We start from the raw sequence: 17,782 nt of genomic DNA, 5'->3' as shown, positions 1-17,782 counted from the left end.
CAATTTCATCACAACGCCAATCATAAATCAAACTAAAAACCATTCTTCTAAAATGTTGAATCCCTTTCTCAAAGCCACCATCAGCTTGTTGCTCCTCACTGAGACAAACACTACAAAATCACGACTGTTTGCTGTCCTGACTCCTAAATGGTAGAATGAGCTCCCCACTGACATCACGACAGAAACTCTGAACATCTTCCACCACAAACTAAAAACACACCTCTTCAGACTTTACCTTAGGAGAACTTTAGTATCTTAACATGGAATTTACTAATAGAACTTTGTAGTTTGGCTTTCTGGAAGAAAATTGTATTTTCTTGATTCTTGTTGTTCTGGTTTTGTACCCTCATGGTTGAAATGCACTTATTGTAAGTCGCTTTGGATAAGAGTCAGATAAATGAAACGTAATAATGTAATATAAAAGTGTTCGTAGACTCCAGGTCTGAAAAATTAGGTCTTAAGCTGCAATACCACCAAGTGCCACTAGAGCAAATTAAACGACAAGCCTGATCTTAGATCTCGGTGTTGTTAGCTAAAGTCACTCCTTCTTCTTAGTTTTCTGGAGGTCCATCTGAAAATAATCCCTCATTCATTAGAAAAGAAGATTCAAGAAGACCTGTTTTTGGGGGCGTGTCTGTTTGATTGACAGGGCTAATACTCAAATGAAAACAGAATGATATAATATTCCATTTCTGTCTACAGATCCTCCTGAACCTACACTGGCCCTTTAAGAGCTCTGTGTCCCACCTGTGCTCGGCTCACAGGTATGATGACTGATTGAGTCATAGTGTGTGTGTTGTGCACTAAATTACTACACATTAATGGAGTGTTTTAGTGTTTATTGGAAAGAAGAACCAATGTTTCTGACAGAAGTGAAAATCCCAGGCTACATTCAGAAGTATTGACGTGTACTTAAACACCACGATGTCGCCCAATCAGACAAAATATTATTGGAAATAGTTTTTTTTATAGACCGTGAATTTTAGCGAAAGCACAAACAGTAGAGTTCAAATGTGATCAGAAGTGAGACGGAGGTTCAGGTGAACGTGACGAGGTACTCCGGGTACGCCTGCATGTCGCTGAAGATGACGAACATGGTCGGGGTGGTCGCGTTATCGGTGACACTGTCGTACAGGTCCGCAGCGTTCCCCGTGTTTTTGCTGGGCGGCGTGATCAAGCCTTGTCTTCCCTGAGTGAAGTCTCCGACGAGGACTTTGGCCTGGTACATGCGCTTGTGCCCGTTGGTGTCTGGCCTGGCGTAGTTTCGTGCCGAATACACCGGATCCACAGCAAAGTAGGAGCCGTTCCCGTACATCACACCTGCAGAACAAAGGACAGTGGAGTGAACCCACAGACTGTTTATTAAAGAGTTCGTAGCTTCAGGTCTGTAAAATGGTTCCGATCCAGAAGTGTCTTCAGCTGCAATACCAGCGAGTGCCACTAGAGGTCGGCTCCAAAAAGCCTCCGGCTCCATAGACTCCCATTCAACTTCTGTCATCAAATCCAAAGTGAATAAAATGTGTCCATCAGTTATCTCGGTGTTGTTAGCTAAAGTCACTCCTTCTTCTTAGTTTTCTGGAGGTCCATCTGAAAATAATCCCTCATTCATTAGAAAAGAAGATTCAAGAAGACCTGTTTTTGGGGGCGTGTCTGTTTGATTGACAGGCCTGTGGTGCAGTCAGGTTACAGCTATCGGTGATACAGATATACAGTCTGTGGTCTGGACCAGTATAAATAAATCTGGGCAGCTACGTCACCAACTCCACTGTGTTGGTTAGTGAATCATCTGTAGAAAATGTTTGTTTGTTTGGTTTCCAGCAGAAATAAACTCCATATAAAACAGCAGAACGTGCTTGTTTCAGCCTCCTGGTTCACGTGCATTCAGCGCGCTTGTATTGCAGATTATTTGAGTTTAGTTCGGTATAAATTAGTGAAATAAAGTGTTTAATGGGTGGTATGTTACCGTGCGCTCCTGCGTGGCTGCGGTTGAAGCCTTGGTTGTTGATGAAATCGATGGCGGTGGGGCTGGTGCCGTGAAACAGCAGCCGTTCGTTGTTGGTGTGTTTGTTCTTCACCTCCAGTTGTTTCTTCATCAGCTGGTAGCTCTGCCACAACGTCGTGTTCTGGACCCGTTCAATCTGCCGACAGTTCGAACACAACATGACGTTTATCCCGACAGAATAACGACGGTTTTTACCTGTATGGTGTGACCTTATTTAACAAATAAAAACCAGCACATATTCCTGATTATCAGGTGAACTTACCATGATGATGTTTGCTACGAGGCCGGTGTTTGTGACTTCAGTCTGCACGTCGTTGTATTCTTGAGATCCCGCAGTCACAGGAAACAGTTTCACGATGTCGCCCTTCATATCGACCCAATTTGAAGGCAAAGCAGCGTCATCTGCTAAAATAAAAACGTTTGTTTCAAATTAAACGACAAGCCTGATCTTAGTTTATTTTTAAAAAATTTTTCCCATAATCCACATCAGAATTCAGATTAGGATTTGAAATGTATCTGATACGATCTCATGATTTTGAGCTCCGGATCTCGTACGCAGGGTGAAGTTTGTGATTATCGGTCAAAGAATCTCTCTGTTCACCATCAACCAGGAAGAACCTCATTTCTCTGTATATTTGTTTGATATTCAGCTCCATATCTCATCGGCTTTTAGTCTTTTCCCGCTTTATTTGCATTTGAGTTTCTCCAGAAGGGGCGAAGAAAAGTAGAATCGCAATACCAGCGAATGCCACTAGAGGTCGGCTCCAAAAAGCCTCCGGCTCCATAGACTCCCATTCAACTTCTCTCATCAAATCCAAAGTGAATAAAATGTGTCCATCAGTTATCTCGGTGTTGTTAGCTAAAGTCACTCCTTCTTATTAGTTTTCTGGAGGTCCATCTGGAAATAATCCCTCATTCATTAGAAAAGAAGATTCAAGAAGACCTGGTTTTGCGCTTGTGGTTACAACACGAGAAGTCGTGTGCGCTGCATGCTTGCCGTTCAAGTGGTTAAGTTGTAAATACCCTGTTGCTAGGCAACGTGGATGGCGTCTTGAAGCCACAGAGGCTAACAGACGGGTAACATAATGCAGGAAATCCAAAGTCACAGAGGGAAAAGATGAGGCCGTCGGGAAGATCAACATTTTCCTCAGACGTATTCTGTTATCTAAGTTATGAGGAAAAACTCTACGTGACTAAATTTACAATATATTAGCTGAACATCCAACCAAACAAGAACTCCACCCACCTTTCAGCTCCTTCCGGAGCAGCTCCACCTGCTGATGCCCGTTGGCGGAGACGGCCTTTTTGAGCCACGGTTCGGTGGTGAACTTTCTGCCGTTGATCTCGATCGTCACGGCTCGTCTTTTCTCCAGCGCCTCCTCCAGGTGAACGTTGGTGTACATGTCGAAGGGCACCATGGTCCCGCCTTGGTCCTGAAACTGCCACTCCACCAGCCCGCTCAGCAGCAGGGCCTTCGCCTTCAGGTTCTCCGTCCTCTCCACCTGCTGCAGGATGTCCCTAAAAAAACAAAACACGTCATGTTAAGACCTGTGCAACGATGACTCATCATATATTTATACATCTGTGTGAGTCATCGTCTCTGTCCGCCGACCTGACTTTAGAGTCGGCGGTGAACACGTCCCGGGTCAGACCCTCCAGGTGGATCGTGGGCTCCTGGTCCTGCTGCCGGTCCAGAGAGATCCTGACCGTCAGTTTCCCCTGCAGGGCGTTCAGCTCGTCCATGTCGGCCTGCGACAGCTGGCGGATGAACGGGTCGGCGATGGTCCGCTGCGCCTGCTCGGCCAAAATCATCTCCTGGATCCGGACCTTCGCCCGACTCACAGCCTGCAGCGGCGGGAAGACGGGTCGTTACAAACAGGCACCGATCGCACATCATGGAAAAACTTCACTTTTTTTCCATTTTTACTGCAAATGTATTTCAGTTTCAAATATCTGTTATCAGTCTCCTTAATTAGCAATAATTAGTATTAAACTGCGTGTGCACCTTGTCGTCGTCGGAACACAGCTGAAACACGGTGGGCTCGAACTCCTCCTTCTCCAGAACCAAACTGTCGGAGCTCGGCTGCTCGTCCCCGAGTCCCGCGAAGAAAGAGGAGACCTTGTCTGAAACAGCACGAAGAAAACGGTTTTACACGTTTCAACTATAAATCTGAGGAGATTCTGGATTTTTCCAGTTCTCCACTGTGCAACTAAACATCTTTGATTTCTTGATACATTTGCGTTAACATTCAGGTTCAGGCTCAAAACTTTGTTTGATTTGAATCTACGTCATGTTTCGTTTGAACACAATGTCCCTCAACTATTTTCCTTCAATGAAATAAAGCTTTTTTTGTAATTGTGCTGATGCAGCAGGATAAACGGCTGCTGTACACGTGTCGTAAATCAACATCCACGTAAACATGAAACTCTGCAGAGAAAAACCTTCGAATCAACTCTGTTTTCTTGCCTTTTTTTTTTTTTTTTTTAAACAAACACTAAAAAACTAATTGACCTCAGTTAAGATGTTAAATGTGGATCAACACTTCTTTCTCAGCACTTTTAAACAATCAGTTATCTTGCTTCAGGTAAAAGTGTGAAATAAAACTTAACATGAGAGAATAGAAGAACAGAGCGTGGTCAGTAGAAGCTATCAACACGTCCATCCTCTGTCTTACAAAGTCCGGTCTTTGTTGACGACATACATTCAATCCATTTTATTTCTATTAAATTGTCCAGTTCCAGTCTAGTTTCCTCCTGAGGAGGCGCTGAGGTACCTTTAACCTTGGTGAAGAGGCTCTTCTCCTCCACCTGCTCTCCCTCCCTCCTCTTCATGCTCTTGTGGAACTCCGCCAACATGGCCGACTGGAAGATCAGGATCTTCACGCTGCGGACGAACCTCGAGTGCTTCTTCCTCACCAAGTCCACCACCGCGTCCACCATGGCGTTCGCCACCGCCGCCGGGCTGGCTCCGCCCTGACCTGACGGGGTGAGGATGAGGATGGACAAGAGGACTGACGTGAAGACACAGCGTCCAGTTAGGGTTCAGATAATCGTAGAGAGGTCGACGTCAGCGCTGAAGGTCGATGACAAACTTTGTTTCTGAATTATCTTTCTGACAGACAGAAGCTACTTTACATCTCCGGTCTGTTTTTAACACAGCGAGATGACGTAAACGGAGTCACAGAATCAGTGAAATGATTGAAATGGAAAAACAGAAGAAACAGAGAGAAGAGTGTGACTTGGGGTCGGAGGAGGAGCCAGCGAAGAGCTCGGTGTGTGGAAAGCAGCTGCTGCTGTTCAGACCTGTTCCGAGCGCCGGGAAGCACACCGAGCTGAACTTCTTCTCCTCGCAGGCCTTCAGCACCGCGTAAACAACTTCCTTAATCTTCGCAGGGTCTTTCTGGCCGATGACGTGGAGGATGTTGCTGCTGGGCAGCTGCCCGGCGGACGTCATGATCATCACCTGAGGCTGGTAACCCGGAGAACTCACTATGGAGGCGGAAACACAAGTTCTGTTAGGAAATTTAACAATAAAGTTACAGCACGACTCAGGATGTTCAATAATCAGAATTTATAAACTACATTTAGGAGTTCTGGGTTTGAAATGTTACACACCGATCTGTAAGCACTCCAGCTCAACTGTTCGTCCGGCGCTGTCCAAGATGGCCTTCGACACTCCTGAGAAATAAACAAGAGGAGAGAAACACGTCTGGTGAACGACGCCGACATTAAAACGGCAAGAAAATGAGAACCAACAGAAACACAAACTCCGTGTTCGTGTGTGACGGCCGCCTCTCGTAACCTACGTCTGTTTGGAGCGTTTGGTTGTTCACGTCCTCAGAAATGAACACAAGGCGTACGCAAGATGTGATACACACATGACCTGTAGGGGCAGTATGGAGGCAACTGCCATCTTTGCTAGTTCGGAGCGGTTTGGAGCAGGAAGTGACCATATTTGTACAAGTTGGGGGAGGAGCCAGCGGAGGATCTGACCGATCTGATTGGAAACCTGACGATACTACGTCCCGCCCACCGATAGCTGTAACCTGACTGCACCACAGGCCTGTCAATCAAACAGACACGCCCCCAAAAACAGGTCTTCTTGAATCTTCTTTTCTAATGAATGAGGGATTATTTTCAGATGGACCTCCAGAAAACTAAGAAGAAGGAGTGACTTTAGCTAACAACACCGAGATAACTGATGGACACATTTTATTCACTTTGGATTTGATGAGAGAAGTTGAATGGGAGTCTATGGAGCCGGAGGCTTTTTGGAGCCGACCTCTAGTGGCACTCGCTGGTATTGCAGCTGAAGACACTTTTGCGTCGGAACCTTTTTTCAGAGCCGGACGACGAGGAAGAGTCACCTGCTTTCAGGGTGAAGTCCTGATTGGAGGAGTTGACAATGACATCACTGGCCTCCTTGGTGATGTCGCCCGACGACACCTCGAGGGTGAGCTGACCCATCTGCATCCGGTACACACCGAGGGAGGGGGAGGATACGAGGCTGAAGGAGGCTGACACACAGAAACACACACACACACACACACACACACACACACACACACACACACACACACACACACACACACACACACACACACACACAAGTTATTCTCAGTTGTGTTTAATTTGCAGGTGGAAGAAGAAGTGATCAGTTTCCTGTCGGAGGAACATGTTAAGTTGTGATCTGGAGGTTTAAAACATCGTCACCGGTCTGTCTCTGAGTAATAAATGAGACTCCCTGTTGTGTCTCTAATCACTGACTTCAGAGACAGAACAGTGATGTCATGTTGAAGGTCACCATTTAAAATTTGAATTTTGTCTTTAAAATCATTGATTAATGCCACTATTTAGTCTCTAATATCAATAATATCAGTGTTATGTCTCAAAATTTCATTGATGTGAATAACGTTGCTGTTCTGTCTCTAATCACTGATTTCAGAGACAGAACAGTAGCACCAACCATCGGTGACGTGCCCCGTTATTAAGCGTGGAGTTCGGATTGTGGTCCTCCTAGTTCGGAGCGGTTTGGAGCAGGAAGTGACCATATTTGGACGAGCTGGGGGAGGAGCCAGCGGTGGATCTGACCGATCTGATCGGAAACCTGACGATACTACGTCCCGCCCACCGATAGCTGTAACCTGACTGCACCGCAGGCCTGTCAATCAAACAGACACGCCCCCAAAACCAGGTCTTCTTGAATCTTCTTTTCTAATGAATGAGGGATTATTTTCAGATGGACCTCCAGAAAACTAAGAAGAAGGAGTGACTTTAGCTAACAACACCGAGATAACTGATGGACACATTTTATTCACTTTGGATTTGATGAGAGAAGTTGAATGGGAGTCTATGGAGCCGGAGGCTTTTTGGAGCCGACCTCTAGTGGCACTCGCTGGTATTGCAGCTGAAGACACTTCTGGATCTGAACCATTTACAGACCTGAAGCTACGAACTCTTTTATATCCACTCTGGTTCAGACTGAAACTATTGCCTTCTGAATGAGTGTGAATAATCCCTGAATCTCTCTTTAAAGGTGAAAGTCGTCTCACCTGAGGAGTGCTGTGATTGGCTGACTGGGTGCAGGGCCGGCAAGTTATAATCCGTTGCACGTTGAAGGTTCCTTGGACCGGTCTGACCCGAGAACTGTCTGGAGAAACACTGACAGACAGGAAGATTCATTTTAATTTCACACCAATTTTTTCAAAGATTTCACCCTTTTTGGGTCATTGTCCGGTGGGATCATGTTTGTCGTTCTGTGTTTGAGCTTCGTTCCCCGTCAGGAGAAGCAGAGATTCACCTCCACGGTCTGGCGGTCGCTGGGGTGGACGACGACCACCACCTCCGTCAGGTGGCGAGGAGCCGCCCGCCGGATCTCGTCCACCAGGACTCGAGACACCACGTCTCTGGGGAAGCTCAGGTTTCCTGTGCCGATGGCGGGGAAGGACAGCGACGCCATCTGAAGCTGATCGGCCTCGTCCAGACAAAATCTGATGATGGACTTCAACTCCTGACAAGAGAGAGAGACAGAGGGAGAGGGAGGGAGGGAGGGAGAGGGAGAGAGAGAGAGAGAGGGAGAGAGGGAGAGAGAGAGAGGGAGGGAGAGAGGGAGAGGGAGGGAGGGAGAGAGAGAGAGAGAGAGAGAGGGAGGGAGAGAGAGAGAGGGAGAGAGAGAGAGAGAGAGAGAGAGAGGGAGAGAGAGAGAGAGAGAGAGAGAGAGGAGAGAGAGAGAGAGAGAGAGAGAGAGAGAGAGAGAGAGAGAGAGAGAGAGAGAGAGAGAGAGAGAGAGAGAGAGGGAGGGAGAGAGGAGAGAGAGAGAGAGAGAGAGAGAGAGAGAGAGAGAGAGAGAGAGAGAGAGAGAGAGAGAGAGAGAGAGAGGGAGGGAGAGAGAGAGGAGAGAGAGAGAGAGAGGAGAGAGAGAGAGAGAGGGAGAGGGAGGGAGAGAGAGAGAGAGAGAGAGAGAGAGAGAGAGAGAGAGAGAGGGAGGGAGGGAGAGAGAGAGAGAGAGAGAGAGAGAGAGAGAGAGAGAGAGAGAGAGAGAAACAGAATATGAATCAACAATAATTCACCAACCTTCCTTCAGTCTGTATCTTTAACTTGAACTCTTCTCGTGTTCTGCGTCGACGGACAGATTTGTTCCTTTCCGTGAAACCTTCTGTCGTTCTTGTTTACGTGAACGTGAACGATGACGCGACGCTCTCACCTGCTCCGCTCGGCCGCCTCCGTCGTCCCAGAAAGGACAGACGGCGTGAAAGACTTTCTGACATCGGAGTTTCCCGCCGCCGGTGACGACGACGTCGCCGCTCTGCTTGGCGGTCGCTCCGGCGGCGGAGAGAACGGCGAGCTGCAGGTCGTTTCCCGCCGCCTGCAGCAGAGCTTTGGACACGGCGCCCCGGTCCAGGAGCAGGTTCTCGGCCACGGTGTTGACGATGACGTCCGTCTGCGGAGCGGAAGGACAAACTGAGGACCGAACACCGCTGACGGGAGGAGACGCGGATCCTTCTGTCCAAATATCTCTCGATTATTACTCAGATAATTTATGAAATAGCAAAACGTCTGCTTCATCTTTCATAAATCTTCTCCTGCATCTCAAACAGCAGTTTAAACTAAATGTAACCAACAAATACAAACCGCTGACCTCGGCACTCCTCTGTACGCAAACTATGTTTTAGATCTCTGTAGTTTGTAAACCTTGTTTCCCACTATCAGAGTTATTACTTAAATCTGATGTCACAACGATCTATTTGAGACTTTGGTCACAGAATAGTTGCGTTCACTGCCGTAGGAATTTCGGGAACATCTGTTACCGTAGATACAGAAAAGATGCACATGCTGTTGAATTTAAGCTGCTGTGATACAAAATGTGTGTGTTGAGTATCAGTTTGTTATTGTTAGCATAAAAGACGCTGAGTCAGCTGGTTTGGGTGGAGCTCAGCTATGTGAATGAATGTTGCTGGTCTGGTTTGCCGGGTCGCTACTCACAGTCTGGTCCTGGATGTTCCCCTGACGGAGGAACATCTTCAGCCCCCCAGTTGTGGCCTGCTGCATCTCGCCCAGCCTATAGCCAATCAAAACACAGCGGTGATGTCACCACAGGGTGCAGCAGCGGTAGGGTTTGTACTGGAGGTGAAGTGTTCATGGAGGAGCAGCGTGTTGGAGAATCTCCGGACGCGTGATCTTAAAATATTTACTGAAGAGCAAAAAACAAAAAAAACAAAAGAGAAAGTTGGAGATGTAAACGACTCACCCTGGAAGCCTGGTGTTTCCTCTGGAGATCGGACCTCCTCTGCTCGCCTGAAGACTTCCAGCTCTTCCTCCTCTTCCTCCTCCTCTTCCTCCTGCTCCTCCTCTTCCTCCTCCTCCTCCTCTTCCTCCTGCTCCTCCTCTTCCTCTTGCACCTCCCCATGGCGGCTGGCTCTGCCCTCGACCTCGGCCTCGACCCCGCTGATGTCTGCCGACGTGAAAGTTCAGCTGTAACACCTCTTTTGCGGAAAGTCGACTGAGGAAACCGACCGAACGTCCAAACGGAGCGCGGAACACTAAAAAGCTTCGACCTTCGTGAGTAAGTACAAATGTCGTCGCTGGAGTTACGAGCATTTTTGTGAGCGAGCTCTCCGTGGACGTGACCAAAGAGCGCTCATCAAATCTTTCGCCAAACTTGATCAGAGAAACCTCAAATTTTAGGGCAATTTTTTTTTTTTTTTTGGGGGGGGGGGGGGGCTCTTCAACACGCCCGCTTAGAGCCGAGTGTTCCTGAGCCCATGCAGTGATTTCCACTACAGAATCAGGGCCGTCTTTATAGCGGTGTCGCCTGGAAATCATCGACAGAGACCCTTGAAATGGGTCAGACTGTCAACGCCGAGTTCTACCGGGACCTTCTGAGGCGTCTGAGGGTTGTTAGCATCATTAGCGGTTCGTTAACTTGAATTTAAACGTTTTTTAGTGTTTCTGACCCTCAAAAACACAATCGTAGCTCCGCCCCCTTACTCATCGACGAACAAAATTTCCAACACTAATTCTTCATGAACGTCACGATGCTGCTCATTGTTCACGCGCTGGAGGAGCAGTCTCTGAACTTCCTTGAGCAACTCCTCGTATAATGCTGCCGCTAGTAGCTTAGCACAAAGACATGACACTAACAAATTAACACATTGAATCTCGTTTGTTTGAAAATCAAAGCGTTACGTTTTCACACGTTTTGTACTTGTAGCCGGATGTTGTTATCGCTGTTAACGGAGCAGGGCTAGCTGTTTCCAGCCTTTACGCTAAGCTAAGCTAACTAGTTTACTGTGCAGAGATGAACTCGTCATCGGTGGTACGTTCTGCTCTTAAAAGTTTCCTATGATAAAATAAAATACTCGAGTTACCCTGAAGCTCCGCCTCCTGTCTGCCGCGGGACGGTCATGGTTGGTCCGAGGTCGCTGAACTCTGTGTTGACAGCCGCGGCCATGATCCTGACGGTGTTGTCGTTGTTGTCCACCAGGTGGATCTCAGTTATTGACCCCAGACCTTCCGAACTGTCGCAGATCTCGCGCACCGCCCGGGCGATGGTCTCGCTGCAGAGCTCGACGGGGAAACCGAAGATGCCGGAGCTGATCGCTGGCAGCGCGACGGCGGAGCAGCCGACCGTCTCGGCTCGTCTCAGACTTTCTTTCACTGCGGCCTTCAGGAGCGACACCGACGTCTTCCTGTCAAAGTCGGAGAACCGGGGTCCGACGGCGTGGACCACGTACTTGCAGGGCAGGTTATATGCGCCGGTTACGATGGCCTCACCTGGGCGCAGGTGTCCGTTTTGAGTGACGTATTCGTTGCTGCTTTTCTGCAGCTGCGGTCCTGCAGCCTTCAGCAACGCCAAAGCTAAACCGCCAATGTGCTGCAGTTCCTCGTTGGCCGCGTTGACCACGGCGTCCACTCTGAAGCTGCAGATGTCCGCCATGCTGACGGAGACCAGAACTCCACTGGCGGTCTGCACTTTACAAAAACAAAGGTTGTTGTCTTCCTCATCATCCTCTTCCTCCTCCTCGTCGTCTTGGATCTCCGGGCGAAGCATCACCACGCAGCTGAACTCCATCATTATCGTAGACAGGACCATGCTTCCCTGAGACTGGAAATACTTCTTGGCTCCGGGCTTGTCCACCGTTAAGGTGTCAGTGAAGAGAGCACCAGCTAGTTTCTGAAAGCAGGATTTGACTTTCTGGACGTGAAGACGAGCTCCAGCGAGGACGATTCTCGGCCTCTTCGGATCAAAACGCACGGACACGTGATTCTCTTCGGCCATTTTGGACCAAATATTCGATTTTTTCTTGTCGATGAACTGAGCGGCCGCGCAGGACTCGACGCGAAAGTTTTCTTGAACTCGTGAGAAGTTCGCAACGAACTCCTTCAGACTGCGGCCGACCTCTTTCACCGGATTCACAAAGCCGACCACCGTTAACTTGTCTCGTCTCTCGGGGCGAAACTGAATGACCACCGTTTTCTTCTTGGAGGAGTTGTAGGTGTCCAGCAGCTGTTCGGTCAGCTGCGTCCAGCTGTGAAGCTTTAGGACCTCTGGGTCTTCAACATCCAACATCTGGTAGCTCAAAACCTCCTTCATCTTCCTCTCTGCGTCGGCGAGGATTCTGTCCGAACTCCCCAGCAGCAAAATCCCTTCGCTCTCGACGCTGTAGACGGCGCTGATGCCCTGAGACGTGAACAGGTCCTGGGACATGTCCATGGAATCCATCGTCCTCAGGAAGTCCACCAGACACAGCGGCACATTCGGCTGCTTCCTGCTCATTTTCAAATTCCTCTCCAAGATCCAGGTCTTGGTTTGGTAAACTTCTGCTGGGAGTCCAGTGATGGTCAACATCTGGGTGCCTTCATTGTAGGAGAACTTCATCTCAGGGAAAATGTCCAGGGAAGCTTTCTGCAGCCCGTCCTGCTTCAGGACGTACAGCCATGCGGGGGACAAAGGCATTACTTCAGAGATGCCGTTGGTCTGCCGTTCAACGTGACTCACAGCTTTCAGAAGGATGTTCTCCACCGGAGCCCTGACTCGCTTCATGTCATCAGCTCGGCCGGCGACGGTCAGAACCTCCCTGGATGCATCCAGCACCAGGACGGCGTCCTGCCTCACGACCGCATGGACGTCATCCTTCGCAGCTTTCCACGCAGGGGCGCTCACGGGACATTCGAAGGCCGAGTACTGAGACATCAGTCGACGGAAGGCTTCTTGGGCGGTACGTTTCCAGTCGTCTACATCTCGTGCGGTCAGACCTTTCTGCTTCAGGAAGCTCGGCAGAGCGGCGAGTCTCACTTCGGCGTTGTCCAAGTCCACGCTGCTGAAATGCGGTCGCATCTGATCGTTGAGGCTTTTCAGCAGTTTCTTCATGAGGAGGAATTTCCAGACGACGTGGTGAACGCTCTCCGTGAACGGCTCGGGCATCTTCCACTTCGGGCGCTCTTTGCCGTACAAGGCGGTTCCCAGAGACTCGTAGAACGGATACACCTTGAGACGGGTGGACCGCATCATGTAGTCTTCTTTAGTGCAGATGCGTTGCACGACTGCAGCAGCGCAGGAAACAGAAACAAAACGTCAGATCAGCGGTGAAACAAACAAGACTCGCTTTCAAGTTTCAGCGAAGATTCTTTATCGTCCAGCTCGATGCGTTCACTGTTCAGCCAAAAGTATGTGGACACCGTTGTTGTCACGTCTGCTTGGATCCATGAAGGACATTTTTTTAACTCTAAACTGACATTTTAGACAACAATGTTCTTCCTGTTTCAGGTCAAACGTTCTTCTCTTTTCTAAAGATGTGGAAGAAGTTGAGTAACTTGCTCAGAGCTCAGAAATGTCATCTTCAGGTTCAGTATCTGATGGATGGACTGAGACCAGATGAGTTACAGTCGTTAAAGCAGCAGCTTATTGATGGATGACTTCCTTCGATGTCCACATACTTTTGGACACATAAACATGCAGTATTAAATCAGTATTAAAGCTCAATGAAAAACCTTTGGGGTCTCTGAACGTGAGGACGGCAGCCTGCTCCTCCGGCATCATGACGATGTCGTCCGGGAGAGCAAACATCTTCTCAAAATGCAGCTCCAGCAAGTCTGAAATCACAAACACTGAATTTTAGACTTTAATACCACAAAAGGATCAAAGAACTCTGGATTCTTTCTGACACTTTACTGGATTAAAATGCACTTCTAATAATTTGAAGATGCTCGTATTGAACCTGCTGCCGATAACTGCAGCGTCACCTCCGTCGTTGTCTCATAAAATCTGCATTTAATAAACAACCGAACTGCGTCTCTACAAAATAAAGCCAAACAAACTCCAATGCAAAAATATATGAAGACACAACGAATACAACTCCCAGCAGAGATAAACCACAAAGAACAGAATTAAGATGTCAAAATTAGAATAAAACCTTCAAAGGGAACAAAATGTGGAATAATAATAATAATAATAATAATAATAAAACCTGGAACTGAAGAAAAAGCTGAATCTCCAACAAAGTTCTGAGAGCAGCTAACGTACCTTTGACCACATTCGGAGGAAGACTCTCCACTCGGACGCTGGTCGCCGCCTCCAGCGGCCGAGCGGTCAGTCCGTGTTTCTGCAGCTTTCTGCTGGTCGGACCGGCGGCGAGGAACCTCTGGACACCTGCCGAACACACAATCCTCCTTTAACTCTTTGAAACACCTGCTGCTTCACGATGTCAGAGTGATGTTGTCACGGTGACGTCACGGTGACGTCACGGTGATGTCCGACCTGCGGGGTCGTGGAAGGTCACCACGGCTCTGCTGGACTCCCGGATGACCTCCAGGCTGAAGTCGCCGTCGTCCGAGCCGGAGATGTTCTCCACCAGCACCGACAGCAGCTCATCGGACACGCCGTCGGACACGTTCTCCAGAACCACCGCCGCCGCGCTCGGATCCGAGTCTGAGACATAAAGAAAACAGCTTCACCTTCTTTACCTGCGTGTTTGTTCTGAGCGTTGAAGCGTTGAACGAGAGATTAACGAGAGATTAACGATTCATTTCCCAGATCTGTTATTTTATAATGATTTCCTGAAAAGAACAAAATAATTTGAGACGAATAAAAGTGGAAGTTTTAAGTTTAGTTTGTTGTGTTCGGATTAAAAACTGATGCAGACTTCCAGGTGAAAACTAAATATAAAAATATGAATGAATCCATATTTAGTTATTATTGAAAAAACTGCTGAAAATGCAGCAAAAAAGCTGAAATTAACCAGGATTTATTTAATGAGGACTATTGTGTACCAGTTGTTCTAAAATTAGAATAATAACTTTATTTGTAAAGTCAGTTTGATCAAAAATAAAAACTATCAACAAGTAAAAGGTTTAATAACAAAAAAAAAAAAATATTTCTTTCCAGAAGTTGATGTTTGTGTCACATGATCACAAACAGAACATTGTCAAATTTCAAATGAAATTATCAGAAGAAAGTTTTTAAGTTAAAAAATCTTGACGTCAAAAACAGTTTGTTTGTTATCGGTTTGTTTTTACCGTCTGCAGAAGAAGCTTCATTTCCACCTTCGACCTTCGAGTCTGTCGACGAGTCTGCGGATGAAGAGAAGCCGGTTGAACCAGTTCAGACTTTTTCATCTGCACAGCGGGAGATTCAAGAAGAGCAAAGATAAAATCCCCAGAACGCCTCGACGACCTCGAACTCATCATCGTAAAGGAGGAAACGATGCTGAGCTGCAAAAACGGCAGGAAGTAACTGGGATTCATCCGCCGCTGAAAATAGTCCCCAAACTAATGCAGCGCCTCCTTCTGTTTGACTGATTTCCTCCTTTTAACTATAAAACTATGTTTGTGAGGTGTTTTTGAAAGACTTCATGTTTTCCAACGAGCCTCCAGATGCAGACGAACACCGATGAAACCCGGCAGACTGATTAAAACCACGAGGAGAAGCAGAAGGAAGGTTTTACCTGAGACGCCGTCGCTGTTCGTTCCACTCTGAGGAGAACAAAAACGAAATGAGACTTTTAATGACGGAGGAAATCAAAATAAATCCGAACCAGCTCGCAGACAAACTGTCGTACTTACCGGAGCAGCAACCAGCCGCAAGGTGACGGTTTTAGAGTCCAGGAAGATTTCGTGATTTTTCCTGGCGAGGACTCGCTCTCTCACTGCAAACAATCACATTCGCACTTTAAATATTCAAATTGAAGCTGTTGACACGAGCTGTGAGGCTCAAACTGTGAACCAGGTTATAAATACAGACTCATCCAGAGTGAACTGTCATTTTATTGTTTTTATCCAAACCACATTTACAGGTTTGAAACGTGATTGGTCAGATTTCTACAGATGTGTTTCTGCTGGTTCAGATCGGCCCTGAGTTTCCTTTTTAACGTCAGTACGTACTGTTGTATGTAGTATGTTGTATGTAGTATGTTGTATGTAGTATGTTGTATGTAGTATGTTGTATGTTGTATGTAGTATGTTGTATGTAGTATGTGTACAAACGGAACATACTACTCCATCTTCAAAAAGGTGCCTCGACCTTTGACCCTCTTGTTCGTATGCGTCACACAACATTTAAAGAAAAAGGATAAATTGAAAATATTGACATTTTGAATTTTTTTTCTCATTATTGTATTTTGATTTTGTTCTCGAAATTTCAATTTGATTCTCCAAACTTTGACTTTGATTTTTGTGTGTTTGATTTGACCTGAATAATCCTTCGTGAGTACTTTAGTTTGAATCACTACATCTGATCCATCGGGACTCTGCTGCTGTGACATGGAATTTTACTTTGGCTGTAAAGGTGAGGTGCATGATGGGACGTTAACTGCGTGCTCTAAATAGACTATAAAAAGTGATATGATGACGTCAGTAGGTTAGGTTATGTTAATCTATGACATTGAAGATTTAGTCGAAGTTTAACATCCAGTGAACTCTGCGATGTTTTAAAAGTCCACATGAAGCATTTATCAAACATTAAATACATTTATTTCAGAAAACATTCATTTCCTTATTGACCAAACCAAGCACGTGATGTTTTATTTGATTAAAGTTTGTTTTCACAAAACTTCCTCTCCAGTTTTTGGCCTGTTTAAAACGGTCAGACCTGCTCGGTGTCCTCCACCCGGACCATGTTGGACTTTATTAAATAAAACGGTGTCCGGTGGTGTGAAACGACGCGGAAACTCACCCTCCTCCGCCCTGAAGAACACGGCCGCCCTCGGAGCTCCGTCCTCGGCCTCCACTCGGCACTCTCCGCCGCTCGACTTCTTCTTGCTCTGGAAGTACAGCTGCAGTTTGTTCTTCACGGTTTTGGCCTGAGCCGGACTCCAGTCCCCCTCCACGGTCACCGGCGGACACTCGGCTGCGTCCATCCTTCCTCCGGTCCAAACACCGACCGACCGACTGACTGACTGACTGACTGACTCCGGTTCAGCTTCAGGCTGAGGAGTACTTTCACTTTCGTTTCCCCCTAAACTGACGGGAAACTAGAAACCAGTGAACCCTCCTAAAAACACCGTTAATATAATATATACACGATATATACACATGGTGTATTACTGAAGTAAAAGTACTAATACACACTGTGAAAACACAACAGAAAAAGTTAAAGTCCTGCTTTTAAAAACGCATTTAAGTAAAAAATACATCAGTACTGTCAGCAAAATGTACTTAAAGTATTACAAGTATATTCGATAATAATAATAATGATGATCATCTTAATTGTATTTCTTCTCTGAAGTGCAGATTTATTTCCTGTAATAAATACTCCAAATACTGTTAAATATTCACAGTGATAGAATAAGTATTCAGCTTCTTTACTGAAGTAAAAATACTGATAAATACAATGAAAATACTTCAGAAAAAGTTAAAAACTTATTTCAGTTAAAGTAGAAAAGTACTGTTAGAAAAAGTAATTCAAGTATTCAAAATAAAAGTACTTTTTATGCAAAATGTCCCAATTTAATTGGTTTTAATTATTTATCGAATATAAATATTAGAATATTACTTCAATTTAAGAACATGAGACTGTTTAACAGTCTGAACTAAATACAGACAAAACATTTATAATAAACTGATCAAGTAATTAAAGTAATTCAAGCTGTAAAATAAACAGTAAAATCGTGAAATATTTACCTGTGAAGTGCAGATTCATTTCCTGTAAAAAAAAAAGATTTTTTTTCGGAAGCAATAAGAAAATGTCTCCCCCTGCTGGTCAGTTACAGTAATGCATCATAATCTGTTGCATTTTATTTAGCAAATCAAAGTGAGTTTTAAAACATATTATTAATGTTAAAAAGA

The 17,782-nt window shown here is 46.3% G+C and overlaps 1 protein-coding gene across 1 annotated transcript; it reads right to left on the bottom strand.

The window, feature by feature from the left end:
• Window positions 1-822: 822 nt before the first annotated feature.
• Window positions 823-16,893, bottom strand: LOC138633681 (protein mono-ADP-ribosyltransferase PARP14-like). Its single transcript, XM_069720059.1, has 23 exons — window positions 16,671-16,893; window positions 15,563-15,645; window positions 15,445-15,472; window positions 15,017-15,070; window positions 14,259-14,429; window positions 14,025-14,150; window positions 13,493-13,594; window positions 10,870-13,045; window positions 9,750-9,953; window positions 9,485-9,560; window positions 8,706-8,942; window positions 7,803-8,012; window positions 7,555-7,663; window positions 6,370-6,519; window positions 5,618-5,680; window positions 5,306-5,491; window positions 4,777-4,980; window positions 4,008-4,126; window positions 3,615-3,847; window positions 3,249-3,520; window positions 2,265-2,404; window positions 1,964-2,138; window positions 823-1,320 (listed from the first exon to the last, which is right to left on the bottom strand). The coding sequence occupies exons 1-23, from the start codon at window positions 16,852-16,854 to the stop codon at window positions 1,037-1,039; spliced, it is 5,586 nt and encodes a 1,861-aa protein (XP_069576160.1). The 5' UTR covers window positions 16,855-16,893; the 3' UTR covers window positions 823-1,036.
• Between the last annotated feature and the right edge of the window lie 889 nt (window positions 16,894-17,782).

The sequence above is a fragment of the Brachyistius frenatus genome, unplaced genomic scaffold (assembly GCF_029030835.1).
Source record: "Brachyistius frenatus isolate BFR_SWC_R1_liver_20210118 unplaced genomic scaffold, ASM2903083v1 Contig_231, whole genome shotgun sequence".
Classification (NCBI taxonomy): Eukaryota; Metazoa; Chordata; class Actinopteri; family Embiotocidae; genus Brachyistius; species Brachyistius frenatus.
The sequence above is the reverse complement of the archived record's forward strand: the minus strand, read 5'-3'. Positions and strand labels throughout refer to the sequence as shown.

What these genes read in the sequence shown, in the direction of transcription:
- LOC138633681 (XM_069720059.1), bottom strand. Translation starts at nt 16,854, where the DNA reads ATGGACGCAGCCGAGTGTCCGCCGGTGACCGTGGAGGGGGACTGGAGT. An exon ending in TGCGGCTGGTTGCTGCTCCG is followed by an intron (nt 15,473 to 15,562) that starts GTAAGTACGACA and finishes TGTTCTCCTCAG; the next exon opens with AGTGGAACGAACAGCGACGG. An exon ending in GCTGGAGTGCTTACAGATCG is followed by an intron (nt 5,492 to 5,617) that starts GTGTGTAACATT and finishes CCGCCTCCATAG; the next exon opens with TGAGTTCTCCGGGTTACCAG.